Source organism: Poromitra crassiceps (assembly GCF_964638095.1).
Source record: "Poromitra crassiceps genome assembly, chromosome: 6".
In the NCBI taxonomy this organism is placed as follows: domain Eukaryota; kingdom Metazoa; phylum Chordata; class Actinopteri; order Beryciformes; family Melamphaidae; genus Poromitra; species Poromitra crassiceps.
In genome coordinates, this window is record NC_139627.1 from 63,018,934 (window position 1) to 63,042,034 (window position 23,101).

At 45.1% G+C, this 23,101-nt stretch overlaps 1 protein-coding gene across 5 annotated transcripts in view; it reads right to left on the bottom strand.

Annotated features, from left to right (window-relative positions):
• Positions 1-23,101, bottom strand: part of cwc22 (CWC22 spliceosome associated protein homolog) — a 43,749-nt gene that overhangs the window by 19,986 nt on the left and 662 nt on the right. For 4 of the 5 annotated variants that reach the window (XM_083638442.1, XM_083638441.1, XM_083638438.1 and 1 more), the window contains exons 2-11: positions 22,355-22,624; positions 18,850-19,049; positions 17,378-17,467; positions 13,661-13,906; positions 11,898-12,026; positions 10,977-11,145; positions 7,480-7,533; positions 6,829-6,964; positions 1,917-2,123; positions 1,019-1,081 (exon numbers count right to left, since the gene is read on the bottom strand). In XM_083638442.1, the coding sequence (XP_083494568.1) occupies positions 1,019-1,081; positions 1,917-2,123; positions 6,829-6,964; positions 7,480-7,533; positions 10,977-11,145; positions 11,898-12,026; positions 13,661-13,906; positions 17,378-17,467; positions 18,850-19,049; positions 22,355-22,624 (1,564 nt within the window). The remainder of the gene's footprint in view (positions 1-1,018; positions 1,082-1,916; positions 2,124-6,828; positions 6,965-7,479; positions 7,534-10,976; positions 11,146-11,897; positions 12,027-13,660; positions 13,907-17,377; positions 17,468-18,849; positions 19,050-22,354; positions 22,625-23,101) is intronic. The other variant, XM_083638440.1, reaches the window with a different exon arrangement.

Consider the following 23,101-nt stretch of genomic DNA (forward strand, 5'->3'; position numbering starts at 1 on the left):
GTGCGCCGGCTCCCAGCGCGACACGGAAATGCCAAACCGGACTGCAGGGAAAGGTTTGGCCCTTCGGCGTCGGGTGCTGCCTTTCTGGCGGCTAATCGTGTGGAGAAACTATGCAGACAGACAGACAGAGGCAGAGGGGCTCAGTTGTGGGCGCGGATTGACTGCTGTTCGCAGCCAACGTCAGCTGCAGACAGAGCAATCTATATGGCTCTGGCTGCAGCATGAGCGGTTTCTCTTTCATCACGGGGCTTTTTCCTCCTGTTTTCCGGACCTTTCTCTAATCTGGAGAGCACTGTCGCCACCTAATGGGTCCGTAAAATAGGTTATACACCTTCAATAGCTACAATATTTGTACAGGAGATGCCTGACGCTTTGATCCACGTCCCACCGTCAAAAAACGCAATTGACGAACATACTCGTCCTTGGCACTCAATGAGTTAATGCCGCCGCTCTCATGTTCAACATACTGAACGTTTTGCCACAGATGAGCTGCATTTTGCTCGTCTCAGGTGTTGGTCTGCTGCGGTTGCCCATGATGACATGTAGGCTACTTCTCCATTAGCCATGCGGTTAACGTCCCTGAGTTAAAGGAGCTCTATAACAGGCACCCACATAAAGTAACGTTAGTGAGCGCATGCCTGCTTATATTGTGAACATTGCGTTATTTTTTAGCACATGACACATTTTAAGCTCAGCGTAAATTAACGATATGAATACATTTCTGAAACAAATTTCTACACCTTTTCCAAAACTTTGGGGATTTTATTTTTTTCCATAACTTTTCCAGGGCCTGGAAATTGGATTTCCATGAGATATGAGATTTCCATGTCAAATGAGATGGATACATTGGATACATCGCAGATGTCCCAGCAACTCAGATCAAGTACTGACAGTACTGTTTGTTGTGTCTACTCTTGACGATGTCATCACTGTGTGTTGCGTCTACTCTTGATGATGTCATCACTGTGTGTTGCGTCTACTCTTGATGATGTCATCACCGTGTGTTGCGTCTACTCACCTTTTTTAATGGTTTTATATTTCTCCTCGTTCTCCAGGAAGTCTGGGTCCATCTTAAAAACATCTAGACACAGACAGACACACACACACACACACACTTGTCAGATTAATTACAGCTGTCATAACATTCAATAAGTGACATTACAATCAACAAATCTATAGAGTACTGCAGGGATGACACATTTTTGTAGGCCAACCCAGAAGCCGGCACTTCCTGGTTCCCTCGTCTGGAAGTCAATGAGATTTTTGTTAAATGCTTGAAATAAGGTCTGTGGTTAACAAAAGTTTATGAAACAGTGAACTTTGTGTTCAGCAAGAGAATCTTCACAAATGCTACGAGACTACGATGATTTTTGAAGCATTCTCTGAATTTTTGGTGATCACATTTACGCTTCAAAAGTCATAAAAGTGGTCCTCATTTGGGAAGTTATCTGGCTGAATACAAAGGTCTCAGTTTCATCAACTTTGGTGAAGCACAGCCTGGTGTCCAGCCCCTATCAATCTCATTTGCATAGAGATTCATACTCATATGGATCTGGACACCAGCCACTACTGGATATTTTGGACAGATATTGTCTGACGCGCCTGATTAAATGGTCAATGTAGGCGGCGGGACTAATCTACCAATGACGCATTACAGAGTGCATTACCAGATGAAGGTACCAGGCGATGCTAACTTCCTGATTTAAGGGCTCATTCTTGCAGCGTTTTATCCAGTCACAGAGAGTTATCAAAGAATTCCACTCTGGGACGTGTTTTCACTTTTTATCATTTTCAGGCCCTAAGGACAACGTTGCGTTGTAAAAGTTTGCCCTTTTATGCAGGGAGCGTTACCATGTAAACAGGGCCTCATAGACAGAGAGAGAGAGAGGTAGAGGTAGGTAGAGAGAGAGTCATACTGATCAGGTCCTCAGGGTTGTATTCGTCCTCCAGGGGGAGCATGTGAGTGAACTGTTCGTCCTCCTCCACCAGGTCCAGACCGGGGGGGATCGCTGGGTGGTCTTTAAAGCCGTCCTTCCTCACTGCAAACATCACCTCGATCATGTACTGAACACGCTTATCTATAGCCGACTCATGAAGAACATTCCTCAACCGCTCAAAGATGGCTGCAGAGGGGGAGGAGAGACAGATTGAGAGAGACAGAGAAGAGAATGTGTTATTGTGGTGACCACAAATGGACTGCTAGCGAACTCTAGCGTACAGAAACCACAATTGCACTATTGAGCCACATACTGTATACACGGCTCCTTTAAGACTGTTGCATCATGGGATAGGCAGGAGGCCCTAAAGCCTTGTGTTCCCTAGTTTCACATGGTCAGACCCAATGTCTTATGTCAACACACTTCCAGCGACAGAGGGTCTGAATCACAAGTCAAATCTCTGGGTTCCGCCAACAGGAATCGTGCGGCGAAATCGGATTGGGTGGGCGGTGATAAAGGTCAGGCATGCAGTCCATGGTTCATCAATTCATATGTCTGTCACACGTATTGTTTTTGTCTTGTCCACCTGACCCAGTTGTGTTATGACTTCATGTTATGAAAACACCGTCTGTTTTACCTGCTCACTAGTACTGTACTGTCACAGGAAGTGTCAACACAATAGGAAGTAACTGCAATAGGAAGGGACGGCTTTAGCTCAGGAGGTAGAGCGGGTCGGCCAATGACGCAAGGGTTGGCGGTTCGATCCCCGCTCCCTCCCAGCTGCTGTCGTTGTGTCCTTGGGCAAGACACTTAACCCTCCTTGCTCCCGATGGTGTGTAGGCACCCTGCGTGGCAGCCTGCCGCCATTGGTGTATGAATGGGTGAATGTAGACTATCTACTCATTGTAAAGCGCTTTGGATAAAAGCGCTATATAAATGCAGACCATTTACCATTTACCAAGTAACTGACTGACCCGTGTTGGAACATAAGGTGAATACGTTCCAGACGTAGATGTATTGTATCTACTGCGAGACCACAGTATGTGTTCCCTGCCTAGCAGTGTAGTCAGTCCACCTCTCTGATCTGAGAGCGACAGCACACAGCTAACTAGCTAGCATACCTCATGTTAGCTAGCATACCTCATGTTAGCTAGCATACCTCATGTTAGCTAGCATACCTCATGTTAGCTAGCATACCTCATGTTAGCTAGCATACCTCATGTTAGCTAGTATACCTCATGTTAGCTAGCATACCTCATGTTAGCTAGCATACCTCATGTTAGCTAGCATACCTCATGTTAGCTAGCATACCTCATGTTAGCTAGCATACCTCATGTTAGCTAGCATACCTCATGTTAGCTAGCATACCTCATGTTAACTAGCATACCTCATGTTAGCTAGCATACCTCATGTTAGCTAGTATACCTCATGTTAGCTAGCATACCTCATGTTAGCTAGTATACCTCATGTTAGCTAGCATACCTCATGTTAGCTAGCTCGCTACGTGCTGTATTGTGATTGAGATGAGGAAATAATGATGCCAGCGTCTTATGTCAACTTGTCTCCCGGTTCCTGTCATCTGTACACTATATGTGTTGTGTATGTACACAGGGCTCACTCAGCCCTGTGTACATACACAACACACAGGGCTCTCTTGGAAAAGAGATGTTGATGTCAATGAGACTACCTGTATAAATAAATGACAAAACGTTGTTGGGGACTCGAGGGAGCTGGGCTCTCTTACAGCAGTGTCAGAAAGGAGGGAGCTATGCTCTCTTACAGCAGTGTCAGAAAGGAAGGAGCTAAGCTCTCTTACAGCAGTGTCAGAAAGGAGGGAGCTATGCTCTCTTACAGCAGTGTCAGAAAGGAAGGAGCTAAGCTCTCTTACAGCAGTGTCAGAAAGGAGGGAGCTATGCTCTCTTACAGCAGTGTCAGAAAGGAGGCCACTTTTCAGGCACTCCTGAGAAATCTGATGTACAGATTCATCTGTAGATTGAACGTGTCTCAGAATGTCACCGGTGATAAAACAAAAAATAATAATTTTATAATAATAATTTTAAGGCCCGCCTCTTCTTTTATATGATTGGCTAGTCGCAGGGATTTTCATCAAGGACCCCCCATGTAGTCCACATTAGAGCCACAGATCCCATTTGATGAGATGTTGTCTCTCTGAGCCAAATCTGAGAATATCTTTGATTGTTAGATTTGATTGAGTCCAGAGCTCCCTGCCTGCCTGCCTGTCTGTGTTGCAGGTAGAGAGATGACAGAGCTCCCTGCCTGTCTGTCTGTGTTGCAGGTAGAGAGATGACAGAGCTCCCTGCCTGTCTGTCTGTGTTGCAGGTAGAGAGATGACAGAGCTCCCTGCCTGTCTGTCTGTGTTGCAGGTAGAGAGATGACAGAGCTCCCTGCCTGTCTTGCAGGTAGAGAGATGACAGAGCTCCCTGCCTGTCTGTGTTGCAGGTAGAGAGATGACAGAGCTCCCTGCCTGTCTGCCTGTGTTGCAGGTAGAGAGATGACAGAGCTCCCTGCCTGCCTGCCTGTCTGTGTTGCAGGTAGAGAGATGACAGAGCTCCCTGCCTGTCTGCCTGTGTTGCAGGTAGAGAGATGACAGAGCTCCCTGCCTGCCTGCCTGTCTTGCAGGTAGAGAGATGACAGAGCTCCCTGCCTGCCTGTCTGTGTTGCAGGTAGAGAGATGACAGAGCTCCCTGCCTGCCTGTCTGTGTTGCAGGTAGAGAGATGACAGAGCTCCCTGCCTGCCTGTCTGTCTGTGTTGCAGGTAGAGAGATGACAGAGCTCCCTGCCTGTCTGTCTGTGTTGCAGGTAGAGAGATGACAGAGCTCCCTGCCTGCCTGTCTGTCTGTGTTGCAGGTAGAGAGATGACAGAGCTCCCTGCCTGCCTGTGTTGCAGGTAGAGAGATGACAGAGCTCCCTGCCTGCCTGTCTGTCTGTGTTGCAGGTAGAGAGATGACAGAGCTCCCTGCCTGCCTGTCTGTCTGTGTTGCAGGTAGAGAGATGACAGAGCTCCCTGCCTGCCTGTCTGTCTTGCAGGTATAGAGATGACAGAGCTCCCTGCCTGCCTGTGTTGCAGGTAGAGAGATGACAGAGCTCCCTGCCTGTCTGTGTTGCAGGTAGAGAGATGACAGAGCTCCCTGCCTGCCTGCCTGTCTGTGTTGCAGGTAGAGAGATGACAGAGCTCCCTGCCTGCCTGCCTGTGTTGCAGGTAGAGAGATGACAGAGCTCCCTGCCTGTCTGTCTGTGTTGTAGGTAGAGAGATGACAGAGCTCCCTGCCTGCCTGTCTTGCAGGTAGAGAGATGACAGAGCTCCCTGCCTGCCTGCCTGTCTGTGTTGCAGGTAGAGAGATGACAGAGCTCCCTGCCTGCCTGTCTGTGTTGCAGGTAGAGAGATGACAGAGCTCCCTGCCTGTCTGTCTGTGTTGTAGGTAGAGAGATGACAGAGCTCCCTGCCTGCCTGCCTGTCTGTGTTGCAGGTAGAGAGATGACAGAGCTCCCTGCCTGTCTGTGTTGCAGGTAGAGAGATGACAGAGCTCCCTGCCTGTCTGTCTGTGTTGCAGGTAGAGAGATGACAGAGCTCCCTGCCTGTCTGTCTGTGTTGCAGATAGAGAGATGACAGAGCTCCCTGCCTGCCTGTGTTGCAGGTAGAGAGATGACAGAGCTCCCTGCCTGTCTGTGTTGCAGGTAGAGAGATGACAGAGCTCCCTGCCTGTCTGTGTTGCAGGTAGAGATGACAGAGCTCCCTGCCTGTCTGTGTTGCAGGTAGAGAGATGACAGAGCTCCCTGCCTGTCTGTGTTGCAGGTAGAGAGATGACAGAGCTCCCTGCCTGCCTGTCTGTGTTGCAGGTAGAGAGATGACAGAGCTCCCTGCCTGTCTGTCTGTGTTGCAGGTAGAGAGATGACAGAGCTCCCTGCCTGCCTGCCTGTCTGTGTTGCAGGTAGAGAGATGACAGAGCTCCCTGCCTGTCTGTTTGTGTTGCAGGTAGAGAGATGACAGAGCTCCCTGCCTGCCTGTCTGTCTGTGTTGCAGGTAGAGAGATGACAGAGCTCCCTGCCTGTCTGTGTTGCAGGTAGAGAGATGACAGAGCTCCCTGCCTGCCTGCCTGTCTGTGTTGCAGGTAGAGAGATGACAGAGCTCCCTGCCTGTCTGTGTTGTAGGTAGAGAGATGACAGAGCTCCCTGCCTGTCTGTGTTGCAGGTAGAGAGATGACAGAGCTCCCTGCCTGTCTGTGTTGCAGGTAGAGAGATGACAGAGCTCCCTGCCTGTCTGTGTTGCAGGTAGAGAGATGACAGAGCTCCCTGCCTGTCTGTGTTGCAGGTAGAGAGATGACAGAGCTCCCTGCCTGTCTGTGTTGCAGGTAGAGAGATGACAGAGCTCCCTGCCTGTCTGTGTTGTAGGTAGAGAGATGACAGAGCTCCCTGCCTGTCTGTGTTGCAGGTAGAGAGATGACAGAGCTCCCTGCCTGTCTGTGTTGCAGGTAGAGAGATGACAGAGCTCCCTGCCTGTCTGTCTGTGTTGCAGGTATAGAGATGACAGAGCTCCCTGCCTGTCTGTGTTGTAGGTAGAGAGATGACAGAGCTCCCTGCCTGTCTGTGTTGCAGGTAGAGAGATGACAGAGCTCCCTGTCTGTCTGTGTTGCAGGTAGAGAGATGACAGAGGTCCCTGCCTGTCTGTCTGTGTTGCAGGTATAGAGATGACAGAGCTCCCTGCCTGTCTGTCTGTGTTGCAGGTAGAGAGATGACAGAGAAGCTTCTTCTACATTCTCTAACTACATTCACTTCTTGTAAATGAAGTAATGGTGACCTGTAGGAGGGTTGCATGTGAACCGGCACCCTAGTGGTAGCAGGCTGCGGTAGCCAAGCCTGGGTCAAGCATTACCATTGATCCCTCTGGGAGAGACCTCGGTCAGCTTGAGTCCACACTCCTTCAGGAAGGAGATGGAGACTTCCACGCTGTCGTCGGTCGGACGCTCCAACAGCAGAGTCAACATCTCCAGACACAAGACCTCATGAGCCTGAGAGAGAGACAGAGAGAGACAGAGAGACAGAGAGAGAGAGAGAGAGAGAGAGAGAGAGAGAGAGAGAGAGACAGATAGAGACCGAGAGAGAGAGAGGGAGACAGAGAGACGGAGAGAGAGAGAGAGACAGATAGAGACCGAGAGAGAGAGAGGGAGACAGAGAGGGAGGGACGCACACGATTTCTGTGTAACAAACCATCTGGTCTTGTCAGGTTAACATTCATGTTTATATCTTTATATCTGCTAATATCTTTATTTTCTTTATATCTCATATCTGTTTAGATCTTGTATATTTGTTCTGATTTATCCTATGTACGTTACTTTTGCACCAACCACACCAAGTCAAGTTCCTTGTACTCTATGTGCAAACATAGCTTGGCAAAATAATTCAGTTGTATTGCATTCTATTCCATTCTATTTTATTCTATTCTGAAGCTGAACTCATCTAACAGGAGAAAATGATCAAACCCAGAGCTGAGCCCAGGTGAAGGGTTAAAGGTCAGAGGACGCACCACGTTCTGGTTGATGAGGTGAGCCACGAACTTGGAGGCCGTCAGACACTGTTGCTGCAAAACACAAGAACAATAACACCTTTATGAGCAGAATGACCTCATTATGCATATTAAGTAGCCATGCGCTGCTGCTTCTTCTGGGCAGTCCCTTGTCTAATAACTTTTTAACAAGTTTGAGTTTTATGTTATTTGTCCTGCAATCTGGGCCCCAGAGTCTATCAGTCTGAGGACTAATAAGACTCTGGGACAGAGCGATATTTCGGGGTGTCCCGCCCCAAGACTTCCGCTTCCGTCATCGTTTACAGTCTGACAACGTCAGAGACGGTGAATATCAGAAGAGCAGAGACACCCCAACTTCCACTCACTTCCTGTATCTGTGTCACATGGGTTTCACCACTGCCACTTAGGAGACTAGCAGCAGGTCCTGAGTCTATTGGAGCCAATGGGAGGAGTGAACATTAACAGATTATGACAGATTATTTCATCCCCCATAGTCATGTGTCATGTGTCAAGTAAATATTGGGCCCATTTCCCACAAACCACATATGAAAATTCTGCCACTAAAATGGCAGAGCTCATGGTACCAGGGAACGATAAGCGAAAGCTACTTGTGAAGTTTGTTGATATAGTAGCTAAATCTGTGGTTGGAAAAATTATTTTTTGAATCAAATTTCTTAGTTACAACTTAATCTCGCTGGCCAGCCTCCTCTCCCTTCCGTCCGAGGACTCTGGCGCCGCAGGTGTCCATAACTGGGATAAACCCTCCCCTGCTCTACTCTGCTCTCCCATTGGAGGCGTCGGTTTCAGTGGCAGCCGGATGTCCGCTCCCCGCTTAAGAAGCTCTGTCATTGGCTCCGACCATGTCAATCAGAGCGGCTTCCGCTCCCTCCTCCCTGTGTGTTGCTGTAAATAGTGCCCTGCCGCCTCAGGGAAAACAACAACGCTAACTAGCTAGCAAGCTAACGGCAGAAACCTACACGCTAGCTCGTTGCTACACGCTGAAAACGGTAAGTTGGATTTTTTTAAACTATTTTCCAAGGGCACTGCCGCTAAGCGCCGCCCATCACAATCCCACTATGGAGACCTGCGGCGCCAGACTCCTCGGACGGAAGGGAGAGGAGGCTGGCCAGCGAGACTAGTTACAACTAGATTCAGCTAACAAGGGGCAGCTTTGTGTTTATGAGTGTGTGGAATTTAGGACTAACCCAGGCGTTCTTGACGGGGAGGGGTGACCGGCGACCACGCCCATTTAGGAGACCGGCAGAGTACCATTTCTTAATATTGGTGGAGCCTGCAGTGGTGTGTCTCTATCTAATATTAAAGGTATCTTATTGGTGGAGCCTGCAGTGGTGTGTCTCTATCTAATATTAAAGGTATCTTATTGGTGGAGCCTGCAGTGGTGTGTCTCTATCTAATATTAAAGGTCTCTTATTGGTGGAGCCTGCAGTGGTGTGTCTATCTAATATTAAAGGTATCTTATTGGTGGAGCCTGCAGTGGTGTGTCTCTATCTAATATTAAAGGTCTCTTATTGGTGGAGCCTGCAGTGGTGTGTCTCTATCTAATATTAAAGGTCTCTTATTGGTGGAGCCTGCAGTGGTGTGTCTCTATCTAATATTAACTCATTCACCGCCAATGACGTCTTTGACGTGTTATCAGCAATGGCCTTCCCCGCCAAGGACGTGTTTGACGTGTTTTTGTTTTTATTGGTGCAGCGCCTGCAGCAAACACTTGCCCAGCCTGTCACACAGACACAGGTCCCTGCCTTCAAAGGGTAGCCGACAGCACGCGATCAAACACATACCGCAGCTGTTGTTTTGAAATCTAGCAAGAGGAAAAGCAGAGAACGGGTAACGCTTCCTTGTGCAGACAGGAGAAACGCAATTGAAACGCCCTCGGCACGAGCTGGAGTCGCCTTCCTCTGTGCCAGCCAGGAGAAAACGGGAGAAAGTAATCAAGAGATGTGTTTGATCATCGGAGGAATGAGGAAATGATCGATCAGTTTGCGAGGGCGGTGAGGACGTGTTGAATAGCCGAGGGGAAAACGGGAACGATCAAATAGCAGAGTTGATAGGGAGACGGGTGTACCAGAACAAATCAAAAATAAACACAGGAACAGCTAGGCAGCAGCGGGCAGAAGGCACTCACAGCAGCCCGCTGTCCTTCTCAAGAGCTCTTCAGTTATGAAATCGCTGGGCTGCGTGCCCTCCAGTGTTGCTCCTGGCCAATCCCAGCGCCACAGGGCGTGGTTATTGCTTATCCTATGTTGGGTTAGAAATCTAAAAGGGGGATCGTGTGTGTGTGTGTGTGTGTGTGTGTGTGTGTGTGTGTGTGTGTGTGTGTCTGTCTGTCTGTCTGTCTGTCTGTCTGTCTGTCTGTCTGTCTGTCTGTCGGTGTGTCTGTCTGTCTGTCTGTCTGTCTGTCTGTCTGTCTGTCTGCACACTCACACCGAGTAAACTGTATTGTTGAATGTAAAAAAAAAGCACTTCATGTGTGTATATATATATATATATATATATATATTTTTTTTTTTTGTCATTTGTGTCCTAACGAATAATATTTACATGTCTGATGTCAATACAGTTCAAAATAAAAGAATTGAGAGTGAGTTATGCCTGAGATTGTGCCCTTTTACAAAAATGCTTTTTTCTCCCTTTTCTCTTCCCAGACAGGCTTTTTTGATGAACATGGGGTGTATAAAAAGGGTTATAAGTAGAGTACAGAACATGCTAAAAGCTAACTTTCTTTTTGGGGGTGAAAGTAGAGACTTAGATCTTCATTTCGAGGTATTGGACATCACTGTAGTCCTAGTACAGAATTTACTGTGGGTCTTGAAAGATGACCAAACATTATGGAAATACTTGGCCTGTGCCAAAAATGCCAGTCAGATATTGGCAGTGAATGAGTTAAAGGTCTCTTATTGGTGGAGCCTGCAGTGGTGTGTCTATCTAATATTAAAGGTCTCTTATTGGTGGAGCCTGCAGTGGTGTGTCTCTATCTAATATTACAGGTCTATGACGACATCTCACATGCAGCTATTTATTATTATTATTATTATTAGCCGAAATGTCATCTGAACCTAAAACACCTAAAACTGATCAGCTCCAACTCCTGTAATCAATAACCGCAGCACATGGAAGCAGACATATCCGCTCAACACCGGCTGAAACAGTGGATGAACATTGTATTTCCTTTTAAGCCCTTCAAATCAAAATACAAAAATAAAATAGATGCTTTCCGTTAGTTATCAGTGGAAAAATTTTAGTACGAAGGGCTAGCAGCTGTGGTTGGGTCGCTCGCTTGGAGGCGGGTCCGGCCCGGTTTGGCCCCCCTCCAGAGTAGGTCCAGGTTGAGCAGGGCTTGGCACATAAAAAGTTGTCATGGAAAACTAAATGGTATACGCAGTGGAAGAGGTCCGTGGGAAATTTGGTTTGGTGGTACATAGTGGTACTTGAGCCCTGCTCTATACAATACAGCAGACGTTGAGGTAGGCAGGTACCTTGAGGTTGCGCCTGTAGCCCTTCCTGAAGTTGAGGATGAGCCTCTTGAGGATGAGCTCCCCGATCTGAGGGAACTTGGAGTTGATGATGGAGACGACCGCGGAGTACACGTGAGTGAAGATGGGCGAGGCAGCCTGGGCCTGCAGCACCGAGCGGGTCAAGAGACCTCTACAGAGAGAGGGAGAGAGAGGGAGAGAGAGAGAGTCTTCAAGATCCCACCAGAGGTCGAAGTTCAGAAATCCAGCTCAAAGTTAGCATTGTGTCGCCATTCTTTCTTTTGTAGTTGTATTAGGAAGTGTCACCTCAGGGTGGAGTTAACAATTATGCAGTGCAGAAGGCCGTGTGTGTCTGTGTGTCAGGCAATATACACCAGATGCTTTACGGCTGCGTTGCGGATCCGGCAGACTCTCGCCCATGTTAATTGATGGCCGATACATGTTAATTGATACATGTTAATTGATACATGTTAATTGACGGGCGATACATGTTAATTGATACATGTTAATTGACGGGCGATACATGTTAATTGATACATGTTAATTGACGGGCGATACATGTTAATTGATACATGTTAATTGATGGCCAATACATGTTAATTTATGCATGTTAATTGATACATGTTAATTGATACATGTTAATTGATACATGTTAATTGATGGCCGATACATGTTAATTGATGCATGTTAATTGACGGGCGATACATGTTAATTGATACATGTTAATTGACGGGTGATACATGCGGTATGGAAAAATTAAACACCTGTTCTATTTTTGTCGGATCCCACATACATGACATATTACATGAGAGTGGGTCTGTTTGCAGCCGTACAGGAGCCGTACCGCATCTGTTCCGGAGGCGGTGTACATTAGCCCTGTGTGTGTGTGTGTGTGTGTGTGTGTGTGCGTGTGTGTGTGCGTACCTCCCCCTGACGATGTTCTCCTGCAGCAGCTCATGGATGATGTTGGCGATGTTGGACACGTTCACCTTGTTGATCAGACCGTTGATGGATTTCTTCAGAGCCTCCCAGCTCATCCTCTGATAGGCCAGGCTGCAGGAGGGGGCGGGACATAGTTATAACACACACACACACAGCCTCCCAGCTCATCCTCCGATAGGCCAGGCTGCAGGAGGGGGTGGGACAACGCACTGCACAGTAGTGCTCACACATTACTCTAGCTTACTCAATAAGATTTTTTTCAGAAGGTTTTTAAAACTATTGAGAGAATTTGCACACTTAATTTCATTAGGGATCTTGTTCCATTCCCCCCTCCCCTCCCCCCCCCTCCCCCCGTATAGAGGAATGTACTTGTCCCAACTTTGCTTTTCAGATTGGGTAGTATCTGCTACACCAGCCCTCGTGTTCAGGCTGTGAATGTCCCAAACAAACTGGAAGTCCTTGGTGAAATAATTAGGACAATGCTCATGTAATATATTATAGAGTAGGGCTGGGCGATATGACCAAAATCTCATATCCCGATATAAGTAATTTCATATCCCGATACCGATATATCACGATATAGCATATTTTCTGTAAATTCTATTTATAGTTCATATAAAATGACCACATGGCCATTTATTTATGTAGCAGTTGAACCAGTTAAAATGTTGTCAAACCTCACAAAGGATACATGCATTCAGAATACAGATAAGCATGGCTATTCTTTACAACACAAATAATAATAATTAGTTGCAGGGCAGTAGAATGCAACACAAACTGAACCACACCACCAGTTCGATTTTCAAAGAGGACACTAGCATTTGATGTGTTTGATTTAAGCACTAATTTGGAATCATATCTAAAAGCTGACACTAGGCGGCAGTGTTTCTTTAGTCAACGTCAAAATACCTACATGTTCAATAGAAGAAGAATAAAACGGTAGAAGAAGAAGAACAACGTTAACTAACACAACTCACACAGCTAAAGCTAACGATAGACGTTTTGTTGTCGGCCCTCAAGGGATTTCCTTGGGATGATGAGAGGAGATGTTTTGCCAAGTTTAACGTTAGGAGGACACACGCAAATATGGATCAAACGCGGACTTAACACAGCGCAAATGCCTGGGTAGACTAGGCGGACGGAATGGAGGTAACAATCTCCCTGCTCTTTAGCCTACTCACGGCTGATTTGTGCCACTTATAAAGGGACGCAACGGGCTTGTTGACACAGAGTGCTTGTGTGGTGGACGTGAGTCAAAAAGAAAACAGAATGAAGAAAGCACAGCATCATCCAAATGACGGACAATATTGCCGTAAAGAAAGAGTGTGATTTGCAACACAACGATATAAACGATAGAGCATCATATCATAAGAAATACATTTTCTATCGTCCAGACGAAATATATCGTCATATCGCCCAGCCCTATTATAGAGCATGATAAGTTAACATGATAAGTTTCAACTGTTGTACTCTACTTTCAATGGGGAGCCAATTTAACTCTTCAAAATGAGTTGGGCTAATGTGTGTTATTATAATGTGTGTTATTATTATAGGCTCTAACCTGCTATCAACTGTTTTTAAGCTCAATAAACACCGATCTAATATGTGACCGGAATTTATTCCAATTGTCCGGGAAACTGAAATCATGCCGGACACGTTGACCGGCATCGTTATTGTCTAACGGACACACACACACACACACACACACACACACACACACACACACACACACACACACAGTGTACCTGGTCTTGTCAGTGATCTGTTGTTGCATCATGCGTAGCTTGGCGGGGGGGATGTAGGCTCCGCCCGTCCGGGTCAGGATGGGGTCAAGCTCTTCCCTCTTCTTCTTCACCGCTGGCTCGGAGCCCGCCCCCGGCTCCCGATTGGCCGGGGAGGGAGAGTGGCCCCGCTTCCAGAGCTCCGGCTCTGTGTCCCGATTGGCCGGCGGCCGGTCGAAGCGCCCCCCCTCCCTGTTGTCATAGCGATCCCTGGAGGGAGGGGAGAGGAAATCAGAGGAGAAAGGAGAGACAAGTCAGATCTAGGGCTGTCACAATAACCACAACACTGCTATAGACAAGCTAACTGCAACCAGCAATAACCACAACACTGCGCTATAGACAAGCTAACTGCAACCAGCAATAACCACAACACTGCGCTATAGACAAGCTAACTGCAACCAGCAATAACCACAACACTGCACTATAGACAAGCTAACTGCAACGAGCACAAGCTAACTGCAACCGGTAATAACCACAACACTGCACTATAGACAAGCTAACTGCAACCAGCAATAACCACAACAACACTGCACTATAGACAAGGGAACTGCAACCAGCAATAACCACAACACTGCACTATAGACAAGCTAACTGCAACCAGCAATAACCACAACACTGTGCTCAGTGTTTCCCATACATAAAGGAATTTGTGGCGGGCCGCCACAAAAAGATGTTGACCAAAAAAACAAACAAAAAAATATATTTAATTTTTTTTTTTTTTTACAGTGCACCTGAACGCAACATGCAAGATATCCGCTGAATAAGTGTCCAATAAATGTTCATGTCATTCTGGCCAATACTTCTGTTATAGCATTTCAGTCTGGAATATGGAATATCTTTCAATAATCTATGATTTAGCTGCTAAATTGTCAAATACCGCCATCTGCTCGCTACCCAGGCACTTATGTAGGTACTTAACCTAACTAACTTAACTAACTATCCGGTGTGCACAACACTGTCAGCCTAAACTCCGGCTGACACCCCAAAAACCTACAATCCGCTACAGAAAAATGTATATTGTTTGTTTATTAACTGGCCCCTCGCCTTCTATCATTTCACGAAAGTGGCAAAGCAAGTTGAGTATCCCTGACCTATAGGGAGAAATTTAGTTTGTCATTGTAAACCCACAGCACAGTACGGTAATGATGACATGTTCTTCATAGATCTAGCCTTTTAATTTTGCTCTTAAGCTTTCTCAAAGTACACCAAATTCATGCATTTTACTTTAAAATGTTTACAAAAAAATTCGCGGGGCGCATGCCCCCGCACCCCCCTAGGGGGTCTGCGGTCCCAGACAAGCTAACTGCAACTGGCAATAACCACAACCCTGCGCTATAGACAAGCTAACTGCAACCAGCAATAACCAAAACACCGCTCTATAGACAAGCAGGGGTGCAAACTCACGAGGGGTGAAGAAAATGTGAACCGCTGAACCCCTAGGGGGGGTCCGGGGGAATTCTCCCCGGGACGATTTAAAAAAAATATCAGCTTTAAAAGGTGGATTTACATTGATTTTAGAATGAGGATATTTAGGGGGAAAACTCACCCTAGAATGAATGTAATTTCACTGCTACATTAAAGGGACATCCGTTTCGGGACAAACAGTCAAGAGAGCTGCAGACCTGCAGAGCTGCAGAGCCAGGTCCAAAAACATAATATGCACAACTGGAATGTAATATATTATTTCACAGTATTATTAAAGCGCAAACCAGGGTTCCAGACTAACTTTTCCACTGGTCCATAGCTGGTAGTGCACAACTTGCACCTTTCTGTCATTTTGTATAGCCTACATTTTGAGAATTTCTTAAAGTGAAACTTTATTAGATTTTCATATAAATAAATGTCTGTTAAGTCACTATCTATCACCAACTGAGGTTGCGTTGCAACACAACCTACTGGCTAAGAGCCAGAGGAATATGTCTCATTCAGACTCCATTATCCCAACGTCGAACTGCCACAATTGACTGTTAATGTGGTCAAAATAATCACTGAAGATATAAAAAATATATATATTTAATAGTCGAATATTCGTATTGGACAGTTGAATCCCAGTCGACTGGCAGAATCCTGAGTCGAGGACAGCCCTACAGGGCACGCAGTCATTCAGGTGAATTCTCCTCTGGTCTGCTCCTCTCCTGCTCAGCTGTCTGTTGACAAACTCTTGTCAACAGACTGTGGGGTCTGGGACACCCTAGTGAGGGTCTTTAATTTTAACTTTAATTCTTACTTTTGTCTATCACATTTTGATAATGTTACTGATTTTCATATGTATTCTTACTCTTGATCACACATGGTCACACGTCACCCATTTGATACATGGTACTGTAGTTTATACCAAATTTGATCTATTCAAAGAACAACTTTAATACTTGTCATCATTTATGGTCTCTAGTTGTTTTCATACATATTGTTTCCAACTAGCACTTCAAAGTATTCACCTGACCATGTAACCACAGCTGTAACCCATCCTGCTTGATTGCATTGGAATTAATTGTATCGTGTGACCTAGGGATGTTCATCAATTATCGAAAATCGATAATCGATCGTTAAGGATTGGAATCGATCCTGTGGCATTTGGATCGATTTTTTAATTATTAAAAAAAAATATATATATATATATATATATATTTGTGGACTAGGTTTGGGTGGAATTCGTTCCTCCTCGCCCCACTCCATTGCACAGCCGACTAACGTGAGGTGGAGCTTCATATAGTCTCTAGTTTTCTGGCTGGGCACGGGCCTTTGTGCCAACAAAACTGTTTTAAACATGGGAAATTCACACCGGCATGCGCCGGGGACAGCAGTGTTGGAGAGGAGACACATTGAAATAAAGAGTTCATTGAGGAGAACACGTTGTCTTTCGTATTTTCTGCCATAGGCATTCATTTTATTAAAAAAAAAAAAGAAAGAAAAATTGAAAAAATTGAAAATTTTCTAAGTATTAATAAAATCGATTATCGATAATTGATCGTTAATTTTCACCGATTATCGATTTTGGAAAATTTTCAAAATGAACATCCCTAGTGTGACCTGACCTGTATGTATTTAAGATGGCGTCTCACAGTCCTTTCACAGTCACTTGACTTGACACTGACGAAGGCCCGAACCAGGCCGAAACTGTTTGCCTTTATGTCTGAATAAATGTCCGCCACGGGAGCTATCTAACCGTTGAGCTCAGCACCAACCAGTGGATGTGCGTAAGTCTCTGGATGCTTTGTCTCACAGTCCTTTGCCAGTCTGATGAAGAGCTTTGCTCGAAACGTCACATTTTTGGGTGTTTAAATAAAAAACACAAACTAGGAGCCCTTGCAGTGTGCGAGCTTTTTATTCATTTTGTACTTGTTCACCTTTGAGCTCAGCACCTGCCCAACCTGGTTTTTGGATGTGTGTGTATTCTCTCTGATACTGTTGACAAACTCCTGCCATACATTGATTACAGATGGCATGTGTTGTCTGTCTCACACACTTTGTAATAGCTCCACACCGCTGACATGTTTCACGTGTGTTTGCATGCGACCACTGACACCAACTCCGCCGAGAAATGGCTCACGTGTCTTGCGTCATCCATCAGTTTTTGCAATCGGCTCATATCACACATATTTAGGCTGAATATCGGCTGATTCCAATTTTTGGCCAATTGATCGGAGCATCCCTAGTGATGTGAGTGTGTGTGTGTCTTACCGAGTGTAGCGTCCTCTGTCGCACCGTTCTCGGTCCCGACTCCTGGACCTGTCTCTCTCTCTGGATCTGGACCTTTCTCTCTCTCTGGACCTGGATCCGTCAATTAAATTCAATTGAGAGCCAAAGTAATGCCAACTTCCGGATTAGGCATATTATATATATATATATATATATATATATATATATATATATATATATATATATATACACACACACATTATATTGTCTATTCAGATTAGTGGGGCGGCATAGCTAACGTTCATTTTGTGATAAAAGCACCACATTTTGCAGATATGTCCATAGATATATTTGGAACAAAACTGGATATTGGGGCATCGCAAATTTGCCCCCTGGTGGCCGTGGCAGACATTTTTCAAAATGGCCATCATCAATTTGTCTACATTTCATATCCCATTGGACCCACATGCAATATACAAGACATAATATAGATCCTAGTAAGCCTGAGAACCAAATAAAAATAGTCATTCAAAATGATATGGACTTTTACAAAGTAATTGGTCATTTCATTATATTATGTGTGCACATTATAGGCCTATTAGTGCGGCTATTGTTCATTTTGTGTTAAAAGTGCCACATTTTGCACAGGAATAGCTTAATATATGTAGAAGACATCTGGATATTGGGGCATTGCAGATTGGCATTTCTATGACTATTTTCCAAAATGGCTGCCAGCCGTAGCTCAACATATGAGACCAATCGTTCATTTTATCACAGTAAAGTATCAGTATTCTTATTTGGTTCTCAGGCTTATTAGGATCTATATTATGTCTGGTATTGCATGTGGGTCCAATGGGATAGGAAATATTGACAAATCGGTGGTGGCCATTTTGAAAAATGTCTGCCACGACCACCAGGGAGCAAATTTGCGATGCCCCAATATCCAGTTTTGTTCAGAATATATATCTGAACACATCTGCAAAATTTGGTACTTTTATCACAAAATAAACGATTGGTCTCATCTATTGAGCTATGCCGCCCCACTAGATAGACATTTGGTAAAAATGCTTATAATAAACAGGTTTACTTAGTCAAACAAACGATTCAACGGGGTTGAAACCCACTTTTGCAGTTGGGTCTGCCAAGAGGCTGATCTTTGGTTCCGCTTACATCATCAAGAACCCCTTTCCCACTCAGAGTCATTCTAAGCCCCACCCCCAGCTTCCCCAGCTTGAGACTCTTCATTAGCATTTCTTTAACCCATTGATACCTCATGCAGCATTTGCATGTATATCCCTCATTTGTGTGTGTATCCCTTTAAGATACACACACAAATGCTGCATCAGGTATCAATGGGTTAATCCCAAGTAGAGGCAGGTATGCCAGAATTCCGGGGGCTTAGTTCCCCAGTGAGACCCAGGACCAGCTGGCAGCGCCTGGCTCTGACGCCCTTTATTGTGGGAGGAGGTGCTGCTTTTCAAATGTTTGGAAAATTTGATGGCTCGTTTTTGTACCTGTCTCTCTCTCTGGATCTGTCTCTCTCTCTGGATCTGTCTCTCTCTCTGGATCTGTCTCTCTCTCTGGATCTGTCTCTCTCTCTGGATCTGTCTCTCTCTCTCTCTCTGGATCGGTCTCGCTCTCTGGATCTGTCTCGCTCTCTCGATCTGGATCTGGATCCTGGAGGTGTGTCTCTGGTCTGGTCATTTGGAGGTCTCTGGAACAACAAGCAACAGAATGGTTAACAGACAGGCAGTGATTCCCAACCTGTAGGCCCGAGCCCTCTGGTGGTCCGCAGGGGTATTGTAAGTGGGCTGCCAAATCATTCATATATTTTTTTTACATTAAAGTCGAGCTGAACCCAAAAATTACTTTTCTTTTCTTTTAGTTCAAATACCTGGGTATGCAGTGCACCTATTTAATGATATATGCAAAAGTTCATTTTTCAAGATTTCATTGATAACACTAATCTACAGTTTGCTGATGTCACCTAGTACTATCAAATTTCTACCCCATTTCAACAAATCATATCACGACATGCAGCTGTCAATCAAATCTTCATTTCAGGATAATTTTCTCTTCCAAATGAAGTAGAAAATGGCGCCTATTGCCTGTCATCTGGCAGAATTCCTATCCCATAAACTAACTACTAACTTGGCCAATTGTTAGAAACATGAACAAAAAACAAAAACTATGATCTCTAAGAATGCAAAGAAATGTAACTAGCTCGTTAAAACGCGCATTCCAGGAATATCGTATTTACAGAAATAGCGTAAAAGGCACACGCTTGAGAGCGTGGTAGTCAGGGGTCTCTCCTCGGAGATTTCAGGCGGGCGGGCAGCACCCATGCATCGGATTGTCCGCTCGCTCCGCACGAAGCAAGTGGCTGCCTGGTACTCCGCGGATCCCACTCGCGTAGCACGACAAAACGCTGAATCCCACTCGATTTGGGGGTGGAACACGCCATGATTGACCAATGCCAAGGACCAGTCGACAGAATTGTCAAATCAAATCGACACGTATATGGTTCGCCTCTCAATTTGTTTTCAGTCTCCGACGCTCGTGCTATTGCATTCGCCTCCGGTTCACTTCGACTTTAAGCAAAAAAAACTTGCTGGTGGAAAGCTCCTTGAAAACTGTAAGACTGAATGCAACATGTTTCAGATGCTGTTTTAGTGAATGTGTGTTTTTATGGGGTCGGAGGTCGGCCACAAAAAGTTGTGAGATTTTCAAGTGGGCCATGAGTTGGGAAGCGCTGGGTTGGTAAGATTATAAGATGTTATAAGATGTTACTAGAATAAATGGCAAAAGCTGTCTCGCTCTCTTTTCTGCCAACTCATTAACCACTAATTAACTATTAGCCACGTGTGCCAACGTTACATAACCATAACATCAGCTGTTTCCCATCACAGCTGAATATGACCAGGTGCACGGCAGGCTGATCAGTCTTATCATTTCAGTAATGTTACAATACTGCAAATACTCGACGACTCTTCTCGTCCCTGGTACCTCAATGGTGGAACGAGCTTCCACCTTCGGTCAGGACAGCTGAATCACTGCCGATCTTTCGGAAAAGACTAAAGACTCACCTTTTCAGGCTCCATCTGGGCCCTTCTTGATCTAACTTCTTTCTCTCTCTCTCTAAAAAAAACAAAAAACTAGGGGTGCACCGATCGATCGGCACGCAATCTGTATCGGCCGATTTTTACCTCAAATATGTGATCTGCTGCTGCAGATATTTCTTTATTGTCGCCGATTGCATAGCCGATCATGCTGCACGTGAGAAACATGAGGCAGCCCATTTTCATGTCTTCAATGTCTATCGTTTAACTTTCATATTGTGCTCTAACGTTTATATCATTGTGTTGCAAAGCACACGCTTTGCTTTCGTCAGTGTACTCACCTCCACACACCACACCAGACTGTCAACACACCCCTTGCGTCTTTGAATCACACAAATCAGCTGGTGATTAGAGCAGACTCAGCAGAGAGAAGTTACCTCCAGTCCTCCCGCCTACCGAGGCATTTGCATGCTGTTAAGTCCGTGTGTATTAAAGTCCCAGATTGACACGGTGGTATTCGGGGTAGTGCACGCGCACACAGACAATTTCCACATCTAGCGAGCATTGATGTTCCCGCGGGCACTTTGAAGGAAGCGAAAGTGTGCTGCTGAGTATGTGGATGTGCGCTCCGTTCAGACGGACTTTCTTCCTTTCTTTGGACAGTTGAACATGTTCTAATCCCTTTCTTCCATGTGTGCGTATATGACCAACCAGTAAGTCATTATTATGTTAATATTCCTGTATTGCATTCCCTTTTGGTTTTAGATCGATCTACCTGCAATCATTGCAATAACGTTTGTTTAGGCGTGCACTTAGTGCAGTTTGATTGTCTGTTGCGCTAATTAATGCCACTACTCAGATGGAGTTTAGCTTGTGTGTAGCTTGTGATTCTGTTGTTTCTCCCGTCATGTAACCCTGTCACCATTATGTAGATCGCACTCATAGTGCTGCTAATTATAACACTGTAACTCGGCCTCGATGGGCGGGTCCTTTTGATGTTCGTTCGATGCGGATCCCAATGTATGACGGTTATTGTGCATAACCCCGGTTCTATGAGTGGGAGCTCTTTGGCTTTAGTCATGGTTCAAGACTGGTGTTTAAGAGTAACTGACTTACAGTTTACCTAATTATCATTTCTATATTATTAGTTGTTAATTATCACTATAATTGGCCTATATAACAGCAAGCTTGGTTACTGACCTGTTTGTATATTTTATTGCCTCCTTTTTCCAGACCACACACAATCCTACTATTCCTGTCATAATGCTGTAAAGAGCCTATACTGCTGTACTGTAAAATCATGTTGGCGGTTTCCTTTAGCCTACAAAATATAAAATATTAATGTAGAAAAAAAAGAAAATGTGCTGCACTTTCAATTTGATGCATGAAATGTAGGCCTATATGTAAAATGGAAACTGCTATAGCTGCTTACAAAATAAATAAATAAATATATATATATATATCGTGATCGGTAATCGGTGATCGGTCGATGATCGGTTGGGCAGATATTTCTCATAGGTGATCGGCAATCGGTGGCAAAAAACGTGATCGGTGCACCCCTACAAAAAACTACTAACCTAAACTAAACTTGTACCACTGTTCCTTCAGAAGTTGTAGTTGTCATAGACTGTGCTCCATAGTTGATTGCTCTATTGCTGACAAAAATGTGTTATTGTAAGTCGCTTTGGATAAAAGCGTCTGCCAAATGACGTAATGTAATGTAATGTAATACAAATAGCTTTTATTTATAATCTTCAGCTATCAGATAGAGTGCACTCAGTCAGTACACTGCAAAAAGCTTTTTTTTACCACGACGGTTTCATTGGCTCTGCTAATTTGTGTAGTATGGAAAAATATCACAGCAACCCTAAATGTGATGCTCATACTGTGACGTCACGGGATGAATACACATATCGTGACAACTATTACAACAACAACCACAACAGCGGTCGTTCCTCACTTTGATCTGAGCCACGCTGCTCCTTATCCTCCTCATCGCCGCCTCCTCTTCCTCATTGTCCTCATCGCTGCTGCTGCTGTCTGAGCTGCTGGAGGCGGGGCTCCCAGAGGCAGGGCGGCCTGTGGGGCTGACCTGGGGAGAGGTCGTCTCTCTTGGGCTTCCCTCTCTGGGGCTCCCCTGCACCAAGCCGGCCGGTCTGGGACTGCCTCCTGGAGGGGCCTCATCCTCTGAGGCAGAGGAGGAGTCCACCTCCACAATCATTCTGTTCATCTGAAACACATTTGATCGATCAAAACTATATGTTAACCGATTAATCGACAATGTAGGCTATGTGCTATTTTATCATTTTTTCGTTTCTTTTCTGAAATGATTTAACACCACAAGGGCAAAATGTAACTTTCACTGCTTATACAGAGGAAGAAGAAAGCCAAGCTAGCAGACAGAAGTCCAGGGTGGGAGAATTACACCCAAAAAGACAACAGTCATCATTGTAACATTGTAATATAATGTTGAAAGATCTCACGTCCACAAGCACAATGACAGCTAATGCAGGACGTTTAGTTGGTTGATCAACTTGTTGGGTCGGCCTAAAGACATGCAGGTGTAAAACACTGCATTTTGTATTTTTATGTCAAAAGCAGTTTTTAATAATCGATTAATTGATCGTTAACCTAACCAATTAATCGATTAAGGAAATTGATAAAAATGTGTATGCCTGCTACAAACAAGTATATCAATGACACGGAT